The sequence below is a fragment of the Acomys minous genome (assembly GCF_964271855.1).
Source record: "Acomys minous genome assembly, chromosome: 14".
Lineage (NCBI taxonomy): Eukaryota > Metazoa > Chordata > Mammalia > Rodentia > Muridae > Acomys > Acomys minous.
This window is the reverse complement of record NC_140496.1, coordinates 5,550,470-5,575,806: the sequence shown is the minus strand read 5'-3', so window position 1 is coordinate 5,575,806 and position 25,337 is coordinate 5,550,470. Positions and strand designations below refer to the sequence as shown.

The window sequence follows — 25,337 nt, the reverse complement described above, 5'->3', positions numbered from 1 at the left end:
TCTGTGTAACAACCCTGGCTGTCCTGGGCTCACTTTATAGACCAGGCTGGCCTAGAACTCAAAGAGATCTGCCTGCCTCTGCCTTCCAAGTGCTGGGATTAAGGTGTGCACCACCATCTTTTGTGGGGAGCAGGTGAAACACATATCTGTGTAATTCTGTCTGTCCTGGAGCTTTCTGTGTAGACAAGGATGGCTTTGAACTCATAGAGATCCTTCTGTCTCTAAGGATTAAAGACCCTAGGGTGACTCTAAAAAAACAGACAGAAACTCAGGGTTCACACAGACCCTGCCCCTCTGATGCTGGGCATTCCTGAGGGGAAAGAGGAGAGACCCTCCCCACTGGGGATGTCCCTGGGCTTACTCTTTTTTTTTTTTTTTTTGGTTTTTTGAGACAGAGTTTCTCTGTGTAGCCTTGGCCATCCTGGACTCACTTTGTAGACCAGGCTGGCCTCGAACGCACAGCGAACCACCTGCCTCTGCCTCCTGAGTGCTGGGATTAAAGGTGTGCGCCACCACGCCGGCCCTGGGTTTACGCCTGATCTTCCCTGTGTTCTGTTCAGAGGAGAAGAGACGCAAGGAGCGAGAAGACCAGATGTACAGGGAGAGGCTGCGCACCTTGTTCATCATTGCGGTCGTAATGAGCCTGCTGAACTCCCTCAGCACCAGCGGGGGCAGCATTTCCTGGTCTGACTTTGTCAATGAGATGCTGGCTAAAGGCGAGGTGCAGCGCGTCCAGGTGGTGCCCGAGAGCGATGTGGTGGAAGTCTATCTGCATCCCGGAGCTGTGGTGTTTGGGCGGCCTGTGAGTCGGGGTGAAGACATGGGAGAGACCGGGGAGATCGGGAACGTCCCCGTTTCAGTCAGCCCTTCAATCCCGGCCTTGTCTGGTTGTTGTTAACAAGGTGTGTACAGCGTAGGGCTAGCTGCAGGGTTTGGGTACTGCCTGTTAAGGTGGAGCTGAAAGAAGGTAGTCGGGGAAGGCTTGGCAGGAGAGACAGCTGTGGAGGTGGGTCAGAGTGGAAGAGAGGAAAACACGTGGCTCTTGATTCTAAACAGTGTCTCCCTAGTGTGAGGGGATAAGGAGACAAGACTGCTTCAGAGCTGAGGCTGTGCTGGGCTACTCGGGTATGTGCACAGCCTCCTGGGGCGTCAGAATGGAGGGGCTCTGTCTCAGGTCAGGAAGGTCTGGGGGGGCTGAGGTAGCAAGGAGTTCCAGTAAGCAGTTGGAGACATAGCTCTGAAGTGGATGGTTGACAGGGGTAGATGCAGAGATAGAGGATGGGCTGTCAGGCAGAGGCCTGCTGACCCCACAGACAGGTCTGGCCTTTGAGGACTATTTTTAAAAAAATGTGTGTTGGTGAAGGACTGGAACTCAAGATAGGACAGTAAGGGCTTGTGCGCACGCCAGGATCCCAAGAGCCCTGGAGGAAGACAGAACAGGTGATGGGTTCAGGTCAGGTAGGAGGCTTGGTGTTGGAGAGCAGGGAAGTGTCCGTCCCCCCTGGGTGAGACCCTGGGTGAGAGTCATCGGGGTCCAGCAGTTCCAGCTGTGGAGACTGGCCACAGAGGACACCCAGGGTGAATGTGAGCCCCATCCTCCTCGCAGCTGCTCTCAGAGCGCCTCTCTTTCTCCCCAGTGTCATGCACTGTCACTAAGCCCTGTAAGCCTTCTGGCAAAGATAGTGTCTAGAGTAAAATGAAACAGTGGGATTCTTGTCATCTTTTCTGATTATTTCTGTATGAATGTAGGATTCATTAGGATTCTGGTTGTTGTTGTTGTTGTTGTTGTTGTTAAAGACAGAGCCTTACTCTGTGGCCCTGGCTGGCCTGGACCTTTCTGTGTAGATGATGCCGTCTCTACCTCCCAAGTTGTAGCGTTAAAGGTGTGTGCTGTCACATTCAGCCAGTGGACCCTGAATTTTGTCTTTCATTTCCTTCTCATGTTTTATTTGAAGTTGGGTGGCAGGAAAATGCAACTGAGAGGTAACCCTGCTGCTCCCCCCTGCCTGGGGAGCCACAGCAGCCCACAGGCACAGGCTCTGGCTCTCGCTGTACTCACTACTGACCGGCATGGGCCTGTCCTTCCAGCATTGTGTATTTCCTTTCAACAATCGTGCTTGTGTCCCAAAAGGACGCTGAGATTCTTCTGACCCGATACGGGTGGCACGAGGGTCACCTGGCCCAGCAGCTTCTCTTAGATGAGCTCTGTGCTGATAAGAGCTGGGGCCACGGGGTCAGCACACACTGTCAAACAACCAAAGCTAAATCCATCTAAGCACAGAGTGCAGGGAAGAAGCACCTACCCCGGGGGTCAGCAGCGGTGCGTGGAGAAGGTCCCAGGACACCGCAGAGAGCGTAGGGCCTGAGCTGGCTTCTGAAGCAGGACACTTTGCTCCTGAGCCTGGCAGAGTAAAGGGGGCCATTTCAACCCTCTCCCCTGTGCAGGTTGGTGAAGCTCCGTGGGGGCTAAAACGTCTTGACGTATTGAGAAAGCGCAGTCAGACTTCTAGAAGCAGTGAAAGTCGTCCTGAGAGTAGGTGGCGGGTGCTTTATCTAACGTGCAGACAGAGGAGATGCACATGGTGGCTAGGGTAGACACTGCCCCCTTCTGTCACCTCCGTCACCTCCACCAATTCACACCAAGCCAGGAAGTGCTGTTGGAGACTTTTCTGAGACTTTAGGGCTGGCATCCATCATCAGTCATTGGCTTGAGTTAAAACCAGGAACAGGTTAGGGTTTGAGTTCCCAACAATTTAACCTGGTAATATATGGGAATGTGACGTGAAAACTGGGCAAGGTGGTTCATTCAGGAGGATTGTGAGTTCAAGGCCTGGGTTATACAACAAGATTACTGTCTCACAAGACAAAAACAAAGATAATAAAACCTGAGGCTGGTGACCACAGTAGCCATGGGGATGAGTGTGGTTCCCGTAGGTGCTTGTCCCTATGGTGAGTCCCATGTGCCAGAGCAGAATTTTACTTAGACGTGCAAAGCATTTCTTCAGAAAGGGTGTGTCCTGAGCTTGTCATCCCAGCGTGTACTGGGGAGATCTAGAACTTTTCAGGCATGGAAGTACCTTGTACAAGTGTCCTCTTTGCAGCCCTGGTGTCCTGTGGTGTGCTGGCGTCTGTGCTGACCTCTCCCGCTCTGTGTGCCTACATTTCGTTCTCAGCGGCTGGCCTTGATGTACCGGATGCAGGTTGCTAATATCGATAAATTTGAAGAGAAGCTTCGAGCAGCTGAAGATGAACTGAACATCGAGAGCAAGGACAGGATTCCTGTCTCCTACAAGCGGACGGGCTTCTTTGGGAAGTATGTCAGTTGTGCTGTGGACTTCACCTACCCTGGCTTGGCTTCGCAGTGTGAGGCACACAGCACAGACCAAACCCTGAGCTGCCTCTGCTGATAGAAACTGCGTCCCATGGGACGGCTCCACGAGCGTGAGAGTAGACGGGGAGGCCAGGTCACTGAGCATTCACTTTCTTTAGTTGTCTGTGGTGGTTCTTAACGAGTCACACTGAGGAAAATGGAACAGAGGGCATAGGAAGGGCTACAGTGAATAGAAGTCCCTTCAGAGGCGTCCCAGCACTGTTGATATATGGTGAGGGGACCATGGTACCCATAGGCATTGCCAGACTGCAAGTGAGAGAAGCCAGTGTCTAAAGAGAAGTTTCCTGTGGGTTTGTGACCTGAGACGCAGCAAGCCAGTATCTAGCAAGAGCTCCTTTGAAGAGGACTTGGTCTAGTCTGCACAGCCCAGATGCTGAAGCCTCCCACCCTGGGGCTGATCTGGTTTTACTGTTCAGTGACAGGCAGATGGTGGAGGCATAGGGCAGGTCATGGTGCTCCTCTTTTTTCCTCCCCATGTAGAGAGCCTAATAGCAGAACTTAATTTCATTAATTCGTTCTTGATTTACTAACTGAAATGGCAGAATGTGACCTGTTTGCCACAGAAGAACCTGATTTTGTTGGGCATTGTCACATAAAGGAGTAGGTAAGTCTGTGCACATTCAGTCTAAACACGTGAAAACATGTGTGGAAGAGAAATGTGGTCACAGTGGGACAGGAGAACATGGCTGCACAACTGCTTGCTTTCTGCCTTGGCCTCGGACTCAGAGGTCCCATGAGTTACTGTGACTGTGACTTCCAGCCCCATAACTGCCTTTCCTTCTTCTGCAGTGCCCTCTACGCCCTGGGGATGACAGCAGTGGGCTTGGCCATCCTGTGGTACATCTTCAGACTGGCTGGGATGACAGGGAGGGAAGGCGGATTCAGTGCCTTCGTAAGTGGTGTTGCTGGGTGTGTGTTTGTGAGAGCCCGACTCCCTCCCTATAGCCTGTAGGAAAGTCCAGGGAAAATGAGTTTGTTTGTTTGTTTGTTTTGGTGTTCCCTGACCTGGAACTCACTCTATAGCCCAGGCTGACCTCAAACTTGGAGATCCCTCTGCCTCTGCCTCTGCCTCCACCTCCGCCTCCGCCTCCAAAGTGCTGGGATTAAAGATGCATGCCATCACCTCCCAGAGATGAGCTTTTTACAGTGGCTACATAGAAGCCATGATTAACCGCCTGTCTCCCCTGCTTGGCTGACTGGAGAGTGTGGGACAGCCGGTGCTGCTGAGAGCACATCTTCTGACATGGGACACTGAGCCCACTGTGTGTAGGGAGCTGTGCTCTGTGTTCTCTGGTCTGCAAAGTCTCCTAGCAGCTGGGACTGGAGAGTGTCTCTTGTTCTCACCCCAGTTTCTCTTACTAGTTGACAAGAGAAATATTAGGTACTTAAAGATGAGCCATAGTACAAGCAAACTCCCCTTCCACTCTTGGGTGTGCCTTAGAAAGTGTCCTTTTCATCCGGTGGGTTCTCCATCCCTCAGGCTGGGGAGAAAGGCAGCTCCTTTTCCACCGCTGGGAGAACGCCAACGTATCTCTGTCTCCTTAGCTGAAGAACGAGTTCCCTTCTGATGTGGTGTTGGTAGTTAACCCTAGAGCCTCGAACATGGCAAGTGCTCTACCACTGAGCTGTGCTCCCTACCCTGAAGAGATGTTTGTGTTCTTTTTCCTTTTTATTTTTTATTATTTTTTTTCTGGTTTTTTGAGACAGCGTTTCTCTGTGTAGCCTTGGCTGTCCTAGACTCACTTTGTAGATCAAGATGGCCTTGAACTCAAGAGATCTGCCTGCCTCTGCCTCCCGAGTGCTGGGATTAAAGGCGTGCGCCACCTTGCCTGGCTTCTTTTTCCTTTTTAAAGACATGATCTCAACCAGGATGCAGCCCTGGTTGGCCTAGAATTCTGTGTAGACCAGGCTAGCATTGAACTTAAGGGTCTACCTGCCTCTACCCTGAGTGCTGGGACTAAAGACATGAACCACCATACCCAAAGAGAGTTTGTTTTTATTATTCCCTTATCGTTTTAATTTTAATTTTAATTTTTTGTGTATGAGTGTTTTGCCTGAAAGTATGTGACCCTGTGCATGCAGTGACCACAGAGGCCAGAAGAGAGTGTCAAATCTTCCAGAACTCCAGAAGGTTGTCTTTGTGTATGTGCTAGTTACTGGACTAGTCTCTGTAAGAACAGCAAGTGCTCTTAACCTCTGCAGCATCTCTCCAGCTCTTTTTTTTGGTTTTTCGAGACAGGGCTTCTCTGTATAGTCTTGGCTGTCCTGGACTCCCTCTGTAAGCCAGGCTGGCCTTGAACTCACAGAGATCCACCTACCTCTGCCTCTCAAGTGCTGGGATTTAAAGGCATGCACCACCATACCCGGCTGCTAGCTCTATTCTTTTAAAAGATACATTGCTACATTACTTTCTTCCTAATATAAACAATACAAACCAAAGACTTCCCCTTGTGTGCTGGACGTGGTCCGTGATCACCATCCTAAGTGCGGGAGCAGGCTTTAGGCTGCTCCTCCTGGGCTGTAAGAGGGAGCAGTTCCACCCAGGATGGAGACAGGTTTGTTTTAGGTCAGGCAGGCAGCAGCTACTGCGTCCCTGTTTGCTGGGGGTGCACAGCTTCCTGCCCCGACTCTGTCTGCACAGAATCAGCTTAAAATGGCACGGTTCACCATCGTGGACGGGAAGACAGGGAAAGGAGTCAGCTTCCAAGATGTGGCAGGGATGCACGAAGCCAAACTGGAAGTCCGAGAGTTTGTGGATTATCTGAAGGTGAGAGTCATGTGTCAAGCCAGTGAGAGTATGAGCGGGTGGCGCCATGTCTTCTCTCCAAGAGTGAAGGCTAGGGTGAGCAGACACCTGGGAGACTGCAGTTGCATGGGTTAGATGCAATGTGTTACAGGTGGCTTTCTCATCTCATGGGAACTGTAAGTTGTGTACCTGGTAACCACAGTGTCCGGTGTACAGCTGTCCATCAAAACAGAGGAGTGCCGTGGTCCACTTTAGCTGGACCGTCTTTTCTTTTGGAGTTCTGACCTTATGAAGCTCTTTGCTCTTTCCAGACCCACTGAAACTAACTATTCATGGCTGCCATTGGTTACTCCTCACAAGTCACTTAAACATTCTCTGTTAAATGCTGAGTATTTATAGTGTCATGTGTCTATTTCTGCCTAGAGCCCAGAGCGTTTCCTTCAGCTTGGTGCCAAGGTTCCAAAGGGTGCCCTGCTGCTGGGCCCCCCTGGCTGTGGGAAGACACTGTTAGCCAAAGCAGTAGCCACGGAGGCTCAGGTGCCCTTTTTAGCAATGGCTGGCCCGGAGTTTGTGGAGGTCATTGGAGGTAGGTATGGGCTGAAAGTAAAGGTAGGCTCGCTAGCCTGGTGCCTGGGGTGGCTTTCCATATAACCCTGCCTAACACGGGGAGCTGAGTGGGACAGAGAAGGATATACACTACCCAAGTTAAAGGAAGTTTTGGTCCAAGCCAAACACTAGTGGCGCACGCCTTTAATCCTAGCTCATGGGGGGGCAGAAGCAGGCAGATCTGTGAGTTCAAGGCCATCTTGCTCTACAGAGTGAGTTTCAGGACAGCCAGGGCTACACAGAGAAACCCTGTCTCAAACAAGCATACAAGCAAACAAGCAGCAAAATAAGCTTTGGTCTACATCAACACGGTAGTTATGTGCCTTGATTCCACTTTGACTTGTGGCTCGGGAGGCCAGCATGGCAGGATGCTGGCTAGTTCTGCGTCATCTGCAGAGTGGCCCCTTAGATCTAGGCATCTTTGGTGAAAGAGCTTGCCTGCCGGCTGTGTACCAAAAATAGGACTTGATTTCCTTTATCTGCCTAGCTGTGACATTCCGTGTCCCTGCAGGTCTGGGGGCCGCCCGAGTACGAAGCCTCTTCAAGGAAGCCCGAGCCCGGGCCCCTTGTATAGTGTATATCGATGAGATCGATGCTGTGGGAAAGAAGCGTTCCACCTCCATGTCTGGCTTCTCCAACACAGAGGAGGAACAGACCCTCAATCAGCTTCTGGTTGAGATGGACGGTCAGTGCCCAGCATGCTCACCACACATTACACCAGGAGGAGACTCCGACCCCTGTCAGGGTGATGGCTTTCAGGGTAGACGGATCTGGTCTCCTTTTCTGTTCGAGCATCTTATTAGTTCAAAGCCCATGGCAAGAGCTGCAGAGACGCTAACAGCTACTTTGCATACTGACAGCAAGTGCTCAGTGTCAAGTTTCCAGAGCACTAAATGCCTTGGGAGATGTGGGTGGAAAAGTTCCCTGTGAAGTGCAGAGGGCTGCTAGAAATTGTCATAGACACTGAGGACCGGGACCAGGGACCCGGCATGAAGGCCTTTCTTGTCTCAGCTATGGCCCTGTGGTCTGTGCAGTTTTACACGTATCCTTCATCCTTCTGAACATCAACCGGGCATCCCTGACCATGAAGGAAAACTCCAGCGAACCCTTCTCCTGTGCCCCCTCCCCCACCCCGCCAAGATATATTTTATTTAAATAAGGGCTTACATGGATTTTATAGCTTTAACACTGCACTAGTAAAGAAAAATCTGTTACCCAGTTTGTTACCTAACACAGCTTAAAGGCAGAGGCTTGAGTCTACTGGAAAGCATGACATTTTTCTAAGCTGGGCTTCCTTGAACTACCATAAAAATAGCCGTTTGTCCCCCAGCGTTGGCTGAGGGGCCCGCTGCTTATCAGTTGGCCCAGCACTCACAGCTGTCTGTGCGCTCACAGCTGGGCCTGCCGCCTTGAGATGCTCTGAGGCTGGTCTTTGTTGTCCTCTCAGGAAGAGCAGCTTCTGCTCATTGAAGTGCAGAGGATGGAGCTGAGCGGATGTTGTGCTGGTCGTGGGAAAGACTCACCAAGGGAATGAAAACTCCCAGTCACAGAGGCCTCAGCACAGGTGCTGTGTGCATTTGTAGGACTAGAAGGTTATACAGAAAGCCTAAGGCAAGAGCACCTGCTGTCCACCTGGTTACCTCACCATCGCCTGGCATAGGTTTATTATTATTTTGTTTTTACTTTTTGAGACAAAATTTCTCTATGTAGCCTTGGCTGTCCTGGACCCGATTTGTAGACCAGGCTGGCCTCAAAGTCACAAGGATCCGCCTGTTTCTGCCTCCCGAGTGCTAGGATTACAGGCATGCACCACCACACCTGGCTCATAGGTATATTCTTAGAGAAAGGGCTTTTTAACATGGAGTGTTCTGCTGTGGTACATGTAAAAGCTTTTTATTTTTGGAAACAGAAATGGGGAATTGGTGGCTGGAATCCTAGCACTCAGGGAGGCAGGGGTAAGGTGGATCTCTGTGAGTTCAAGGCCAGCCTGTTCTACACAGAGTCCAGGACAGCCAAGGCTGCACAGAGAAAGCCTGTCTCCAAAAAACCCAAAGCAAATCAAAACAAAAACAGCAACAACAAAACAAACAAAAGGAAGAAAGCAGGCTAGAGAGATGGCTCAGCAGTTAAGGGCGTTTGTTGTAGCACACGTGTAGTCCCAGTGGCGCACGCCTGTAGTCCCGGCATTCGGGAGGCAGAGGCAGGTGGATCTCTGGAACTCTAGAGCAGCCATCGAGGCCGCCCAGTCTTCACTGTGGCAGTGACTGTGTTAGCAGGAAGTACTTCCTCATGAGTGCCAGGTGAGTGAGTAATAGAGCAGACAGCCTGGGACTCAGCTGTTGTGTCATACCCACAGCAAAGCAGCTATTGTCTACCCACTCAGACTGCTGTCACTCTTCAGTGGGCTCACTGTGGGCCAAGGCCTGGGCGAGGTCAGCCTTGAGAGCGTGGATGCCACTGGTGGCTCTCAGTGTGTGCCCAGGTAGCAGCTTTGCTCTTGCTAAGTAAGTGCCACCTCCACATAGAGCCACAGCTTCTGGACATCCCCCAGCCCCAGACCAAAAGTTAGAAATGAACACAAAGTGAGAGAGTCTGCTCTGTTGGGGAATGGCTGGGCCTGCGTGGTGATGGACAGCCTGTTACTTACTCATGTTAACGCCATACGAGTACGTCCAGTTTGTTATATAGAGCAAGTGGCTGCTGGGGCCCACTGCCCACATGTGTGGTGACATCACCCAGCTCCCCAGCTCTTGGGTGTGTGTGTTCCCCATCCTACCACGCATCCAGCCTAGAAGGGTTGAGAGCTTTAGGGGATTCTTTTTTTTTGTTTTTTGGTGGTTTTTTTTTTGTTTTGTTTTGTTTTGTTTTTGTTTTTTGTTTTTTTTTTTTTGGTTTTTCGAGACAGGGTTTCTTTGTGTAGCCTTGGCTGTCCTGGACCCGCTTTGTAGACCAGGCTGGCCTCGAATTCACAGCAATCCGCCTGCCTCTGCCTCCCAAGTGCTGGGATTAAAGGCGTGCGCCACCACGCCCGGCTCTTTAGGGGATTCTTCTGCCTCCACTTCCCGCTGTCCCTTAGGAGAGCTCGCACAGGAGCGCCTGCTGTGCATCTGACTTTTCATGCTGCATAGCAGTGGGTTCTGTTGCTGTTTTTCCCTAAAGGAGCCATTTCTCCAGCCCTATTGTATTTGTTTAGTTTTATGTATTTATTGGGGGGCAAGGTCTCACTGTGTAGCCTTGGCTAGCCTAGAACCTAGAGATCCACTTGCTTCTGCCTCTGAAATGCAAGGATTAAAGGCACACATCAACACGTCATGTTTTTGAGACAGGGTCTCATGTAGTCTAGGCTGGCTTTGAACCCCTATGTAATTCAGGATGATTTTGAACTTCCAATCCTCTTATATCACCCTCTGAGGCAGTGGGGTGCAGATGTGTGCCACCATACTTGGCTTCTTCATTTATTTATTTATTTATTTTTTTGAGACAAACTCACTAGTTGCTCAGGATGGTCTTGAACTTGCCATCCTCCTGCTTCAGCCTTCCAGATATCTGCAGACCTGGCACACTTTTGTATGATATCTGTATAATTTTGGGATTATAAAAGCACCTGGACAGGCTGGAGAGTTGGCTCAGCGGTTAAGAGCAGTCCAGAGGTCCTGAGTTCAATTCCCAGCAACCACATGGTGGTTCACAACCACCTCTAATGAGATCTGGTGTGCAGGTGTAGATGCAGGCAGAACACTGTATGCATACATACATAATAAATAAATCTTTAAAAACAAAAAACCACCTGGACAAGGCATTCTAGAAGCATGAATTGCTGGGTATGGTGGCGCATCCTTTTAATCAGAGCTCAGAAGGCTGGCGCAGGTGGATCTCTGAGTCAAAGGCCAGGCTCATCTGTACAGCAAGTTTCAGGCTACACAGGGCTGCTGAGAGAAAAGATGCCTCATTAAAACAAGCAAAAAGCACATCGCTATGAGTTCGAGGCCAGCCTGGTTTACAAAAGTGAGTCCAGGACAGCCAGAGCTACAGAGAGACCCTGGCTCAAAAACAAAAACAAAAACAAGCAAAAGAAGCCGGAGCGTGAAACCAGGCAGGGCTGCAGGCAGAATGTCGAGTGTGGTGGATCTCCTTTAGCTGCTAAACTGTGCAGCCTCTCAGCTTCTTACTGTCTGTGTCATTATCTCTCTATGAAAGGCTCCTGTGTCCAGAGGAACCTTGGGGCTGTGACATTAGGCAGTGTCTGATGCCTCTTTGAGTCTGAGCTCATTTCAAAAAACTCAGCATTGTTTTAGGCATCCGCTTGACTTTGGCAGTGTGACCTCTCCCTTACTGTCTTGAAGGCTCAGAGGATCATTGCTACTGTCATGGCTTGTTAGGTTTGAAGTGTGACCACCTCCCTCCCTCCCTCCCTCCCTCTCTCCCTCCCTCCTTTATTTTTTGAGAACATCTCATGCGTGCTAGGCTAACTTGAGCTCATTGGGCTGCCTCCACAGGGCTGGTATTCGGCTGTGCACCAGCACATCTGGTCTGTGCAGTGCTGAGGACTGAACCGAGGGCTTCCTGCTTAGCAGACAGACGCTCTGCCATGGGCCTACAATCCCAGCTCCAGCCCCGGCTTCTTTATAGGTTCCTCTTTTGGGGGAAGGGGGAGTCTCTCTATGCCTTGGCTCTCCTGGAACTTGCTATATGGACCAGGCTGACTAGAACTCATAGAGATCCTTTTGCCTCTGCTTCCCAGGTGCTGGGGGAAGGTGATGTGCTCCACCACACCCAGCTATAAACTTTTTTGTGAGGTTGATTCTTTTTTTTTCCAGTCAAATCTAGTCAAGGATCTGGAATGATTTCTGAGCCACTTCTTAAGAAACTAGTGGTGTATGAGTGTTCTGCATGTAGGTATATCTATGTATACTATGTGTGTGCCTGGTGCCCATGGATGTCAGAAGAAGGCATCAGATCCCCTGGAACTGGAGTTAAAGATGGCTGTGAGCCACCTGATGTGGGTGCTGGGATCCCAGCCAGGGTCCTTTGCAGGAGTAGCAGTGTTTTTAACCACTGAGTTATCTCTCAGCCCCAGTTGTAACACTTTAGACAAGAAACCTCATGCCTAAAGCAGTCATGAAAGCATTAGACATCACACAGCTGCTCAGCAAGAGCACTGGCTCCTCTGGATGAAAATGTACTAGTCCCTGTCAGGGACCCACCTGCATCTCCAGGAGGACTTGGGGCAGTTCTGCCTCCACACATGGCCAAGGGAAATTACTGTTGTTGAAAAACAAGCAACTTCGCTGGGCCTGGTGGCGCACGCCTTTAATCCCAGCACTCAGGAGGGAGAGGCAGGTGGGTCACTGTTAGTTCAAGGCCAGCCTGGTCTACAAAAGCAAGTCCAAGATAGCCAAGGCTACACAGAGAGACCCTGTCTCAAAAAACAAAAAACAAAAAACAAAAAAAAACCCAAACCAAACCAAACCAACCAAGCAACTTCATACTTTTAAAAGAATCTATGTATTTATTTATTCGCTTTACATCCTGATCATACCCCCCTCCCTCCTCTCACGCTGGCCCCCCCTTTCTCTCCCCTCCCCTCTCCCCTCTCCCATATTCCTCAAAAAAAGGTGAGCCCCCCCATACCCACCCCCCCCAGCTCATCAAGTCGCTTCAGGACTGAGCATGCCCTCTTTCTCTGTGGCTTGGCAAGGCAGCCCCACCAGGGGGAAGTGATCACAAAGCAGGCAGCAGAGTCCATGCCAGAGACAGCTCCCGGTCACCTTCCCAGGGGAGCGACTTTACACATGACTGACTGGACCTCACCACACTGTCCAGAGGGAATGTGGTGTTCTTTTTTCCCTGGGCCTCGACTTCTCCCCTGCTGTGTCCTGAAGGGCATAGTCACTGGAGAAGCCACTGTGTTGAAATCCCCACTCCAAAGGCTGCTGTGTCTGCTCTGTCTCTCAGGAATGGGCACCACAGACCATGTCATCGTCTTGGCATCTACAAATCGAGCTGATGTTTTGGACAGTGCTCTGATGAGGCCTGGCCGACTTGACAGGCATGTCTTCATCGATCTTCCCACTCTGCAGGTCAGAACTGCTGGGAAGGACAGACGGGGAAGGACAGACGGGGCAGGCGGTTTTCTAAGCACGGTTCCTGTGGCCCAGGCTGCAGCCTTCCTCCTCTGCCTGTGGCAACAAACTCTAATTTTATAGTTGTTAGGGTTCTTTCCTCCAAGTCCTACACTTGGTCCAAGTGTCCATGATGCCCAGTGTGCCACAGTGCCCAGTGTGCCACAGTGCCTAGTGTGCCACAGTGCCTAGTGTGCCACAGTGCCTAGTGTGCCACAGTGCCTAGTGTGCCACAGTGCCCAGTGTCCTTCCGTAGTTGGTTTGGTTTTGGATCTTGCTGTCATAGCCCAGGCTGGCCTTGAACTTACCATTCCCCTCCAGCTTCAGCCTCTTGAGTCACAGGGCCCTGGTGATAGGGTGCGCCCAGTATCTCCTCACCATTCTTAGCGTCACAGTGTGCTAAAGTTTGCCTAGTGTGCTGTCTTCACCCTTGAATGTGTGGAGCTGACTGTGCTGGTCTAGTTGAGGGGGCTGCTTTGTTTTGTTTTGTTTTATTCTTATTTATTTGTCTATCTTATTTATTTATTTAGGCAGGGTTTTTCTGCATAGCCCTGGTTAAGGTGGGGTATTTTGTTTGGTTATCTATCTATCTATCTATCTATCTATCTATCTATCTGTCATCTACCTATTTATTCATTGAGACAGGTTTTGGAACAGTGTAGACCAGGCTGACCTTGAACAGAAATCCACCTGCCCTCTGCCTCCCGAGTGCTGGGACTAAAGGTGTGCGTCACCACTGCCAAGCTCTCAGGTTGAATTTTATAGTAAATTCTTTCAAATTAAACTGAGGCATCTCCCTTCCATCTTCAAAACCTTATGGGAAATCTTGAGATTTACATCCTTCCCTTAGAGATTTACTTATGGATTTTCATGTATTTAAGAGTTTTTCTACATATATGTATGTGCACAGTGTATGTGCCTAGTGCCAGAGTAGGTCAAAAGAAGGTTTCAGACTCCTGGATCCCCTGCAACTGGAGTTAGAAATGACTGTGAACCATCATGAGGCTACTGAACCAGATCTGGGTTCTCTGAAAGAATAAGTGTTCCTAACCTCTGAGCCAGCTCTTCAGCCTCTACCCATCTTGTCTCTAACTACACCTGACCTTGTCCTAGAAGTAGTGTCTGATGAAAACCCTGGAAACCAGGGCCTTCTGCCCTGGGAGCATCTTCCTCACAAGCTTCTGTTTGCTCCTGGTCACAGAGCCCGCATTAGTGCCTCAGGGCTTGGAGCGCAGGGGTGGAGGGTCTGTGTGGAAAGAAGGAGCAAACCTAAGAATTGGGTGGCTGGTTAGTGCTACTAGACAGAGGGCTGTGTGGGGCAGCCCCAGGATCCACCTCTCTACATAAGAAAAGCTGGCCGCCTTCTGACACAATGTCAGACATTTTATGTCAGAATCCATAGTGTGTGACTTGCAGAGGTTTTGTGGAAGAAATCTTTGCTGTATGTGATGTGCTTTACTTTTATTTTCCTTTTATCCTTAAGTTGCCGCTTGGAGCTCTTTAAATTGATTTCCAAATTATGGGTAATGACTGAGAATGTCAAACATGGTAAACCAGTGTTCCCTGTGATTCAGCAAGTCTCGTTCACAGAGCTTGTGGCAGAAGAAGTTGTCTTGTCAGCCAAGTGTGCGTTCAACTCTGTCTTCCAATTTGTGACAGGAGAGGCGGGAGATTTTCGAGCAGCACCTGAAAGGCCTGAAGTTGACCCAGCCCAGCAGTTTTTACTCCCAGCGGCTGGCAGAACTGACGCCAGGCTTCAGCGGTATGACCTCCACCTTAGTGCATGTTCATGAGGGAAAGCCTCTGTCTCCCTGCGGGAGTGCTGTCTCTGTTCTGAGGCACTAACAGTCCAGGGCCGGGTGAGCTCAAGTGCAATTGCAGGCAGCAGAGGGACAGAAGAGGGACGCCTTCTTCCTCGGATGGTGGAAGGCACAGCAAGCAGGACTGTGGCTTATGCTGATTGCACAAGCAGCACTTGTGATTTCTCCACTGAAGCAGCAGAGCCCTCAGGACAAGGCCAGAGCCCCTGCCACCTGAGTGTGCCTGTAGTACGTGTCCACAGACAAGACCTTCCAGTTGAGATTGTCCCACCCGGCCTGCTCCTCAAAGTTAAGCAGAAAGCACAGTTGGGCTTCCTTCTGTGTAGCTCTCACTGTTAAAGGTTGATGTGCAGTTGAAGAAGGCTGGAGGCTGACGCCTATAATCGTGAGCCCTGGAGAGGCTGAAGCAGGAGAACTGCTGTGAGCTGGAGGGCAGTCTAGGCTACAGCACAAGACCCTGTCTCTGAAAACCAAAACAGAACCCCTACATGGTCCTGTTGTCTTCCTTTCTGATAACCCTTCAGTCTTTAGTAGGACTTGTAGACACAGAAGCCCTTCATACTTGCCCATTTATACACATAAGAAGTGTCAGGTGGGGCTGGAGAGATGGCTCAGAGGTTAAGAGCACTGACTGCTCCTCCAGAGGTCCTGAGTTCAATTCCCAGCAACCACATGATGGCTCACAACCATCTATGATGAGATCTGATGCCCTCTTCTGGCCTGCAGGTGTACATGCAGCCAGAGTACCATATACATAATAATAAATAAAATGAAATCTTAAAAAAAAAAAAAAAAAGGCGGGGGGGGGGGGACAGAAACAGACAGCAAGGACTGCAAGATCCAGAGAAGCACAGCATTGTGGTGCTTAAGCCAGCTGCTTCTGTGAGCGGCTTCAGGGACAGTGCCAGTTGCCACCTCCTGCTTTCCTCCTCGCCTACCACACTTCAGCAAACTTGTCTCCATTCCCTCCCTCCCTCCCTCCTTCCCTCCTTCCCTCCCTCCTTCCCTCCCTCCCTCCTTCCCTCCCTCCCCCCTCCCTCCTTCCTTTCCTCCTGTTCTTCTCCTTCCCTCCTCTGCCCTTTCCCTTTTGTTCCTTTGTTGGTTGTTTGAGACAGAGTTGCATTGTGTAGATTGTGCTTGCCTAGAGCTCTTGCCTCAGTCTCCCTGGGAATGGAATCAGAGGCCTATGCCTGCACTTTGGCTCTTTCCCTTTTTCTTCATTAAAAGCTAAGTCTTCCTCCTTCCTTCTCCTAAGTCCTGACAGGAAGGAGCCAGCCTCAATCTCCATCCTGCCTGTGATTTGTGTTAACAGGTGCTGACATCGCCAACATCTGCAACGAGGCTGCGCTGCATGCTGCACGGGAGGGGCACACGTCTGTCCACACGTTCAACTTTGAGTATGCCGTGGAGCGTGTCATTGCTGGTATGAGCACCACACCCCTCACTAAGGCTGAAGCTTTCAGACAGCCAGACAAGTTAGGGCTGGGGTAGGTGAAACTAGACCCAGGTTCTAATGTCTATCCTTACATAAGGAGCCAGGAATTGTTCCTTTCCCTCCATTTGAGATACTATAAATTGACCTAAGAACCTATCTGCCTCTCAAGCAAATATAAAAACATCTAAGTCCAGCATGCTGACACACACGTTTGTAATAGTATCACTTGGGAGGCGGAAGATCAGGAGTTCAGAAGTCATCTGTGTCTACATAGTGAGTTCCAGGCCAGCCTGGAATACAAGAGACTTTATCTCAAAAAAAGAAAACAAGGCCCAGGTGTGGTGGTGTGGTGGTGCGCACCTTTAATCCTGGCACTCAAGAAGCAGAGGAGGGACTGTGAGGCCAGCCTCGGCCATAGGGTGAGTTCCAGGACAGCAGGTTTACACAGAGAAACCCTGTCTCAAAGTATCCCCTGACGCCCCCCCTCCAAAAAAAAAAAAAAAGGTTAGAATGTTAAATGACCAGAAGCCTGGCAGGAAACTCAAGTAGACTTGCCCTGAGGCGTGAGGCCCTCATCTCAGGGAGGGGTGGAAGCAGACGCTGCGGCAGAGGCAGCTGCTGCAGGAATTCCGAAGGACCGCTCCTCATCCTGTCAGCGGCAAAGTCTGAAGTCACTCCTGAGGCAGGGAGGCATTCACTCAGCCTGAAGACTGTCAGCAGTCCTAGAACTGTGCTGTGGTTCCACAGAAACAATCGGTCAGCCTCCACTCCTTTCTTCCCCTAGAGTTCCCTGCAGCCTGCTTGTTAAGAGTGATGTCTGTGTGAGACTTTAGCAGAGCTACAGAAGTGCCAAGCAAGAAGAGTGCCCGGAAGGTGCCCGGAGCATAACTGTTTTCCTGACTTCTTTCAGGAACTGCTAAAAAGAGTAAGATCCTTTCCAAGGAGGAGCAGAGAGTGGTGGCCTTCCACGAGTCTGGCCACGCCTTGGTCGGTTGGCTGCTAGAGCACACAGAAGCTGTGATGAAGGTGGGTTGTGAGTTGGAGAGTGGTACCACCTAGGAAACACCACGTGTTTGTGTTACCAGAGAGAGAATATTATCACCATCTTGGCATGACTCTGGCTGTAGCCCCAGGCAGGAACTAGGAGGCAGAGACAGGAGCAGGTCCTAAGCCACAGCCTCAGTATCAGGCATGAGGGCAAAGTTTCCATGTTTAAACCCTCTGTCCTGGCCCATTTGAGCCTCATGACATTGAGCTGAACTTGCTTCTGCTCCGTATGGCTAATGGTTATTTTAGACGGTTTCCTGAAGTCATGTAGACTATACATAGAGGTCCCTGCGGAGCCCAGGGACGGGGGACAAGAGATGTGACATGGCTTATCCTCTAGGGGTGTCTAAGGAGCTCTGACGAGTAACAGAGTCCCACAGGGGCTTTGTGGCTCTGCTCTGCCACCCCAGCAGTACAGTATGAGACAGTGCTGCAGCCAGCCAACTGTCTGTTTGTCTATCCACTCTTGGTTGGTTTCCACTGCTGTTTTCAGAGCTGTTTGAAATAGACTGAGTGAAGAGACCCCTTCTGTGCCCCTGGGCAGGAGCATCAGCACCTACCTGCTACCCCATGGCATGTTTAGCAGGCACTGATCGATCTGGGGGCCAGGCTGGGCATTAATGAATTCAGTAGCAAAGATAAATAATGTCTCAATAAACCCAAACACATCAAAACCAGGATTTCTTTTTGCTCTCAAAATTGTCACTTGACTTGTTTGTTTTTTGTTTTTCAAGACAGGGTTTCTCTGTGTAGCCTTGGCTGTCCTAGATTTGCTTTGTAGACCAGGCTGGCCTCAAACTCACAGAGATCCACCTACCTCTGCCTTCCGAGTGCTGGGATCAAAGCTGGGTGTGGTGGCTCACCACGAGTGGCTTGTCACTTGATTTTTATGACTGTAAACCAGCAGCATGATTGTTTGTGGTGAAGGCACTGTGACTGATCTGCTGTCACTGCGATCTGTGATCAACATTGATCATGACTACATCTCTATTATAGACATTAAATCATTTTTTAAATTTTTTTCTTTTTGCTGGGTGATGGTGGTGCATCTGTGAGTTCAAGGCCAGCCTGGTCTACAGAGTGAATTCCAGGACAGCCAAAGCTATGCAGAGAGACACTTATCAAAACATTTTTAAAAGTTTTTCTTTTTACTATACGTGGGTATTTTGGCTGCATGTATGTCCATATACCATATATGTGCCTAGTGCTCATAGAAGCCCGAAGTGGGCATTGGCTGGATCCCATGGAGCCAGAGTTACAGGTGGCAGTGAGCCACCATGCGCGTGCCTGGAATTAACCTCAGAGTCCTGTGGAGGAGCAGACAGTGCTCTTACCTCAGCCGTCTCTCCAGCCCACATCTTTTTTTTTTTTTTTTTTCTTTTAGGCAGGGTTAGGCAAGCTCTTCACTATTGAATTGTACTGACTTTGATTGTTAATGCTGGCATCTAGCTGGGGCACACAGGCAGCCGGGGCCAGCGCAGACCTGCCCCAGCCACATTTCTTTGCAATGCAGCAGCTTCTTCTTGGCTTGTTGGCACAGCAGTCTTACCTCTTCCTCAAATGTCTGACATTAGATTGTCGGGAGATGAAGAAGGTTAGGGTGCCTCCTTTCCTTGGATCTATTCTGGAGTTTGCCAGGGGTCAGTGTCAGCCAGTCTGTGAGGTGAAATTCACATTTACATCTCAGGAGCAACTCTAAGAGGCTGTCGTACTGTCTTTCTATGCGAGCTGCTGTCTGGGGTGTACATACTCGCCTAACTGGCTGCTGGGCATCCCGAGGTGACCGTTTTCTGCAGCCGCGAGCTCCCTGCTAAGCTGTTTTTCTTCTGCAGGTCTCCATAGCGCCTCGAACCAATGCTGCTTTGGGCTTTGCTCAGATGCTCCCTCGGGACCAGTACCTCTTCACCAAGGAGCAGCTGTTTGAGCGCATGTGCATGGCACTAGGTGGCCGTGCAGCTGAGGCCATCTCATTCAGCAGGGTCACCTCTGGTGAGCAGCTAGCCCGAGGGGCAGGACTTTGTCAGAATGAGGACCCTGTTGCCTGTTTCCCTCTGCTCCGTGCACTTGCGAGGATGCAGCTGGTGGGATATGAGTGCAGTGCGATGGAGTTTGCTGTGCAAGTTGTAAGCACAGTGCGCTGGGCAGTTGGCATCGCTCCTCAGGCTGTGGCAGGGTCTGGGGCCCAGGTGCCCCTGTGCGTATGCGCTCTTCAGGATGCCTCCCTTTCTTGATTCCAGGGGCCCAGGACGACTTGAAGAAGGTTACCCGCATTGCCTACTCCATGGTGAAACAGTTCGGCATGGCTCCTAGCATTGGGCCTGTATCCTTCCCCGAGGCACAAGAGGGCTTCATGGGTATTGGACGGCGGCCCTTCAGCCAGGGCCTCCAGCAGATGATGGACCATGTGAGTGGGCACAGGCCTTACTGCTCTGCCTCTGGCCATGGGGGAGAAGCATCTGGGTCTGCTGCAGGAGCCTGCTAGTGCCCTCAGATGCGTATGTCCCAAAGCCTAATGTGCGTGTTGTATTGTTCTGAACCCTGACCTGTTAAATGTGTTCTCTTGGGCGAAGACCCAAATAAAACTAGATGTGGAGCTGGGAAGAATGTCAAATAAGGATGCCAAATGGTAGCGCCAGTGTACGCGATCCCTGTGGCCTTTAAGCTAGGCCAGCGTCGCACCTGGTTCTGCAGGGCCAGCTGCAGTTGCTCATACAGCGCAGCAGCTGTGGGTGGTCCAGCTGCTCTTTCTAGGGTAAGGGTAGCTGGTGGGGCGCATCTTGGCCTGGGCATCCCTTAGACAGAAAGAGAGCAGGAGACCCTGCTGCTGTGTAGTGGGAAAGACGGGCCTGTTCCTGAACCTGTGCTGCTTCTGCGCCTCGGTGTTGTGGCTGGCAGCCAGGGAGGCTGTGAGCAATGGCCTGCCCGTGCCTTTCTCATGACAGACTCATCTCCTCACAGGAAGCAAAGCTGCTGGTGGCTAAAGCCTACAGACACACGGAGAAGGTGCTGCTGGACAACCTGGACAAGCTGCAGGCGGTGAGTGTGGTGGGCCCTAGGAGTGTAGGGGACAGCGTGGCCAATAGTGACACCCCTATCAAGAAGCTGGTTTCCTGACTTTTTCCTCCACGTGTGAATCCCCTCCATCCTCGTGCGCATGTTACGCAGCACTAGTGCCCTTAACTGCTTAGTAGTCAGAGCTCTGCTTTGCCTTTGTTGTGTTGAAATGGGGTCTCACCATGTAGCCCTAGCTGTCCTGGAAACTCAGAGACCTGCCCGCCTTTCTCTCTGCCTCTGATGTGCTGAGATTAAGCGGTAGTGGTGCACGCCTCCCATCCTGGCACTCAGGAGGCAGAGGCAGGTGGATCTCTGAGTTAGAGGCCAGCCTGGTCTATAGAGTGAGTTCCAGGACAACCAGGGCTACACAGAGAAACCCTGTGTGTGGAGGTGCTCCACCTCATCTGGCTCTTAGAGGAATGCCTCCCCCAATCTCCCAAACCCTATCTCAGACAGGGTTTCTCTGTGTAGACCTGCTGGTTGCCCTGGAACTCACAGAGATCTGTCTACTTCTGCCTCCCAGATTCTGGGTTTAAAGGTGTGTGCCCTTGCTGTGGAAGGATTTTCTTTTTCTTTCTTTCTTTCTTTCTTTCTTTCTTTCTTTCTTTTTTCTTTCTTTCTTTCTTTTATTTAAAAAATTATTATCTATACAGTGCTCTGCCTGCATATACACCTGCAGGCCAGAAGAGGGCATCAGATCACATTATAGATGGTTGTGAGCCACCATGTGGTTGCTGGGAATTGAACTCAAGACCTCTGGAAGAGCAGTCAGTGCTCTTAACTGCTGAGCCATCTCTCCAGCCCTGGAAGAATTTTCTTAACCAGCAAGAAGTGGCAATATACAGCCACAGACACGGGATCTTTAGGATAATATTTTCTGGGCTAGGCATAGTAGCATATGTTTGTCATCCTCGTACTCAAGAAGTTGAGGCAGGAGCATAGCAAGTTTGAGGTCATCCTGAGTAATCCTCTGTCTGGGAATAAAAAATAATAACAATAATAGTGATGATAATATTCAGGACTATATCCAAAGTAGCAGAGTAGTCAGGTGGTGGTGGCGCACACCTGTAATCCCAGCACTTGGGAGGCAGAAGCAGGCGGATCGCTGTGAGTTCGAGGCCAGCCTGCTCTACAGAGTGAGTCCACAACAGCCAAGGCTACACAGAGAAACCCCAAAACCAAACCAAAACAAAACAAAAAAAAGTAGCAGAAACCCCTTCCCAATCATGTCAGTCAGTGCCTGTCCCCACAGATACCAGGCAGGAGGCTTTAGCACCCTGCCTGCCTCTCCCAGACACATACACCTTGTTTGGTGAAGGAAGTTGCAGTTGCCAGAAATAAGCAGGAAATAGAAAAATTAATGAGGCTGGCAGCTGACAGATCACTTCCAGGGTAAAGACAGGGAGCAATTCTTCGCCTGAACAGCCTTTGTGCCTGTATCTCTCTGGGAAGGTGGCCTTTCTGCGCCATCCTCTCATAGCCCAGCCCTGCTACTTGACTGGGACACAGAGACGTTGTGCAGGGTGGGTTTCCATTCCTGATGCTCTGCCCTGCAAGGCTCCTGTCTTCGTCCAGGCGCTCACACTGCCCTGTTTGTTCTCCCTAGCTGGCGAATGCCCTTCTGGAAAAGGAAGTGATAAACTATGAGGACATTGAGGCCCTCATTGGCCCGCCGCCCCATGGGCCAAAAAAAATGATCGCACCACAGAAATGGATTGATGCTGAAAAGGAGAAACAAGCCTCGGGGGAGGAGGAGGCTCCGGCTGCCTAGCCCCCACCTCCAAGGCCCAGATAACTGCTTCACTGCACCTGCCGAGCTAGTCAGCCAGCTGCCATCAGCCTCAGAGACTGTTCTCACCTGAAAGTGAACCCCACCCTGTCAGCTCTCTGGTTTCTGATGAAGACTTCTGATAGCTATTTATTGATTTGTAATTATAAATTGTTTGCAGAGACAGCTGGACATCCCGTGTCTGTCACTTTTCCTGTGGGAAGTGCGCATGCTTGAGGTGAGCCCCTGGCTTTCAGATGCCGGCTCCATGTGCGGCCTGTAGCTCTGAAGTGGGCCAGCAGCGGGGCTGAATGCTCCCCTGTGTGTGTGCTGCACTCCCTCAGAATGCTAATGCGAGCCAGGATGAAGGACCCTCTGAGCCAGCCGGCTGCCCTCATCACAGTGCTCACACACCAGGGGCGGGAGTCAGAACAGGCCCCGGTCCTGGAGGATTCAAATACTGCCACCTACTGCTGTGTGCATGGGCAAGTGGAGACCCTCCCTGCCCTGGCTCCCCCACCAAAGCTGATGCCTCACACACATCTTGTGGTAGAGAATCCACATTTGAGCTGTGCAGTCATGGGTCTTGTTTTCACTTTATACCTGTGAATGAGCTCTAACCATGCTGTGTGAGCCACAGGCACTTGCTGGTTCCTGCCTGTGGCGCCTCCACCCTTCCTGTGCAGTGGCATTTGGAGCAAGGGTTACAGAGACTTCCTGTCAGAGCAGATTGTTCTTACTGCCCAGCGTGCTGCAGGTGAGGAAACTGCTAGGCAACTGCTAGGCAGCCGGAAGCAGCTGCAGGACTAGCAGCATCTGAGGTGGCTCACAGGGTTTCTAAGAACATGTTGAGTTTTGTCTGAGTTCTGGTTCTTACCAAAGATTAGCACATCATTAGGTTTTATATTTTTTAAAGCAGGGTCTCAGGGCAGCAAGATACCTCTGCAAACTAGTAACGTGAGCCCAGTCGCTGGACTCCTGAGTTGTCCTCTGGCCCATCCATGCCATGGCACACAGAAGCCCAGCTCCATACACATATGCCAGGCTTGGTTGTACAAGCCTTAAACCCAGCACTTGGGAGGCAGAGACAGGGAGATATTGGTAAGTTTTGAAGCTAGTCGCCTTGACCTACAGAGTTCCACACAGCCAGAGCTACATAGAGGGACCCTATCTCTAAAATAAATAATAATAAACGGTTACCCATTGAAACAGTGCCATCTGCCTACTTCAGTGTGAGAGTCTCTCCCTCTCTCTCTCTCTTTGGATTTTTGAGACAGGGTTTCTCTGTGTAGCCCTGGCTGTCCTGAACTTGCTTTGTAGACCAGGCTGGCCTTGAACTCCCAAAGATCTGCCTTCCTCTGCCATCCAAGTGTAGGGATTAAAAGTGTGCACCACCACAACCAGCCTGTGTTTTATAAATGTTTAAGTTTTGTATATAAATGTTTTTGCCCAATTAAAAAATGTGGTACAGGGGCTGGAGAGATGGCTCAGAGGTTAAGAGTACTGACTGCTCCTCCAGAGGTCCCGAGTTCAATTTCCAGCAACCACATGGTGGCTCACAACCATCTATAACGTGATCTGATGCCCTCTTCTGGCCTGCAGGTGTACTTGCAGGCAGAGCACTGTATACATAAATAAATAAATTTTTTTTTTTTTTTTTTTTTTTTTGGTTTTTTTGAGACAGGGTCTCTCTGTGTACCCTTGGCTGTCCTGGACTCACTTTGTAGACCAGGCTGGCCTCGAACTCACAGTGATCCACCTGCCTCTGCCTCCCGAGTGCTGGGACTAAAGGCGTGCGCCACCACGCCCGGCTCTAAATAAATAAATATTTTTGCCTGCATGTATGTATATTACCATGTACCACATGCATACGTTTGGTACCACCATGCAAGTACTTGGTGCCTGTGGGTGTCAAAGAGACCATTGGATCTCCTGCAACCAACCTTATGGGGGTTGCTAATCAAGCCTGGTTAGGTCCTCTGCAAGAACAGGTAAGTGCTCTTAACACTGAGCCATCTCTTCAGCCCTCAGTTTTGTTCTGGGTTTTTTGTTTTTTTTTTTTTTTGGAGACCAGGTCCTGATTATGTAACCCTGCTGGCATGTAGCTCATGAAGATCCTCCGGATCCTGCCTTCTGATTGTTGGGATTATGGGTGTACACTGCCAAATCCAGAAACACTATGCCACTCTTTTTTTTTTTTAAGATTTATTTATTTATTTAGTATACAGTGCACATTAGGTTACATTATAGATGGTTGTGAGCCACCATGTGGTTGCTGGGAATTGAACTCAGGACCTCTGGAGAAGCAGTCAGTGCTCTTAACCACTGAGCCATCTCTCCAGCCCCCACTATGCCACTCTTATATGCATGGCTTAGTGGTTAAGGACACTTACTGCAGGCTGGAGAGATGGCTCAGAGGTTAAGAGCCCTGGCTGCTCTTCCAGAGATCCTGAGTTCAACTCCAGCAACCACATGGTGGCTCACAACTATCTATAATGGGATATGATGGTTGCTTCTGGCGTGCAAGTGTACATGTAGGCTTAATAAATAAATAAAATCTTTTTTTTTTAAAGCTTACTGCTTTTGCAGGGTTCAATTCTCAGCACCTATATGGCATCTCACGACCTCCTCTGTAACTTCTAGGTCTGAAGTTAATGCTCTCTTCTGACCTCTGGGTTCCTGAGCACATGTGATGCACATACCTCATGCAGACTCTCACAAATATTAGTAATCTAAAGATAAGAATCAAAGTTATGTGTCTGAATGAGTTTCAGATTATGAGTGACAAGAAAACTTATTACTGGCAGAGGCAGGTGGATCTTTGCGTTTGAGGCCAACCTAGTCTACAGTGGGAGTTCCAGGACAATCAGGGCTACACAGAGAAATCCTGTCTTGAAAAACCCTAAAAATAAATAAATAAATAAAATTTTTAAAAAAAAGCTTCCTACTGGATTGGGCTAGAGTTTTCTGACTCTCAAACACCCAGTTTTCAGAAAGCACCCACAAGGAAGGGAGCAGCTACTATAGGAACAGCTTGCCTCAGAATGATGAGCACGTCACAGCCGTAAGGAGCTGGGTCCAGGCATGCAAGAGATGACAGTCTGTGCAGAGCAGGCTTCTTAGGCAAGGGTGTCATCCAAGAAGCTCTTGGGCAGGATTGTGTCGGCAGGGTTCTCTGTCCCTGGGAACAGGAGCTATTCCAAGCTAGACTAGGAAATCTGCATCAGCCAAGTCTTTGCATAACGTGTTCACTTCTGTGTCTTTCTTGGCTTTATGCAGCAGAGAAAACTTCAGATCACAATGTTACTTTCCTTCAGCTAACGTGATTCTAAGCAGTGTTTCAGTTTC

General features: G+C 50.1%; 1 protein-coding gene across 1 annotated transcript in view; it reads left to right on the top strand.

Annotated features, from left to right (window-relative positions):
- Nucleotides 1–22,175, top strand: part of SPG7 (SPG7 matrix AAA peptidase subunit, paraplegin) — a 29,228-nt gene extending 7,053 nt beyond the window's left edge. Inside the window, exons 4-17 of the mRNA XM_084757495.1 lie at nucleotides 561–802; nucleotides 3,174–3,313; nucleotides 4,181–4,283; nucleotides 6,033–6,158; nucleotides 6,561–6,723; nucleotides 7,255–7,428; nucleotides 12,699–12,823; nucleotides 14,525–14,627; nucleotides 15,998–16,108; nucleotides 17,031–17,146; nucleotides 19,000–19,156; nucleotides 19,405–19,571; nucleotides 20,126–20,203; nucleotides 21,828–22,175. Coding sequence (XP_084613621.1) covers nucleotides 561–802; nucleotides 3,174–3,313; nucleotides 4,181–4,283; nucleotides 6,033–6,158; nucleotides 6,561–6,723; nucleotides 7,255–7,428; nucleotides 12,699–12,823; nucleotides 14,525–14,627; nucleotides 15,998–16,108; nucleotides 17,031–17,146; nucleotides 19,000–19,156; nucleotides 19,405–19,571; nucleotides 20,126–20,203; nucleotides 21,828–21,992 — 1,970 coding nt within the window. The 3' untranslated portion in view covers nucleotides 21,993–22,175. The remainder of the gene's footprint in view (nucleotides 1–560; nucleotides 803–3,173; nucleotides 3,314–4,180; nucleotides 4,284–6,032; nucleotides 6,159–6,560; nucleotides 6,724–7,254; nucleotides 7,429–12,698; nucleotides 12,824–14,524; nucleotides 14,628–15,997; nucleotides 16,109–17,030; nucleotides 17,147–18,999; nucleotides 19,157–19,404; nucleotides 19,572–20,125; nucleotides 20,204–21,827) is intronic.
- Nucleotides 22,176–25,337: the final 3,162 nt, after the last annotated feature.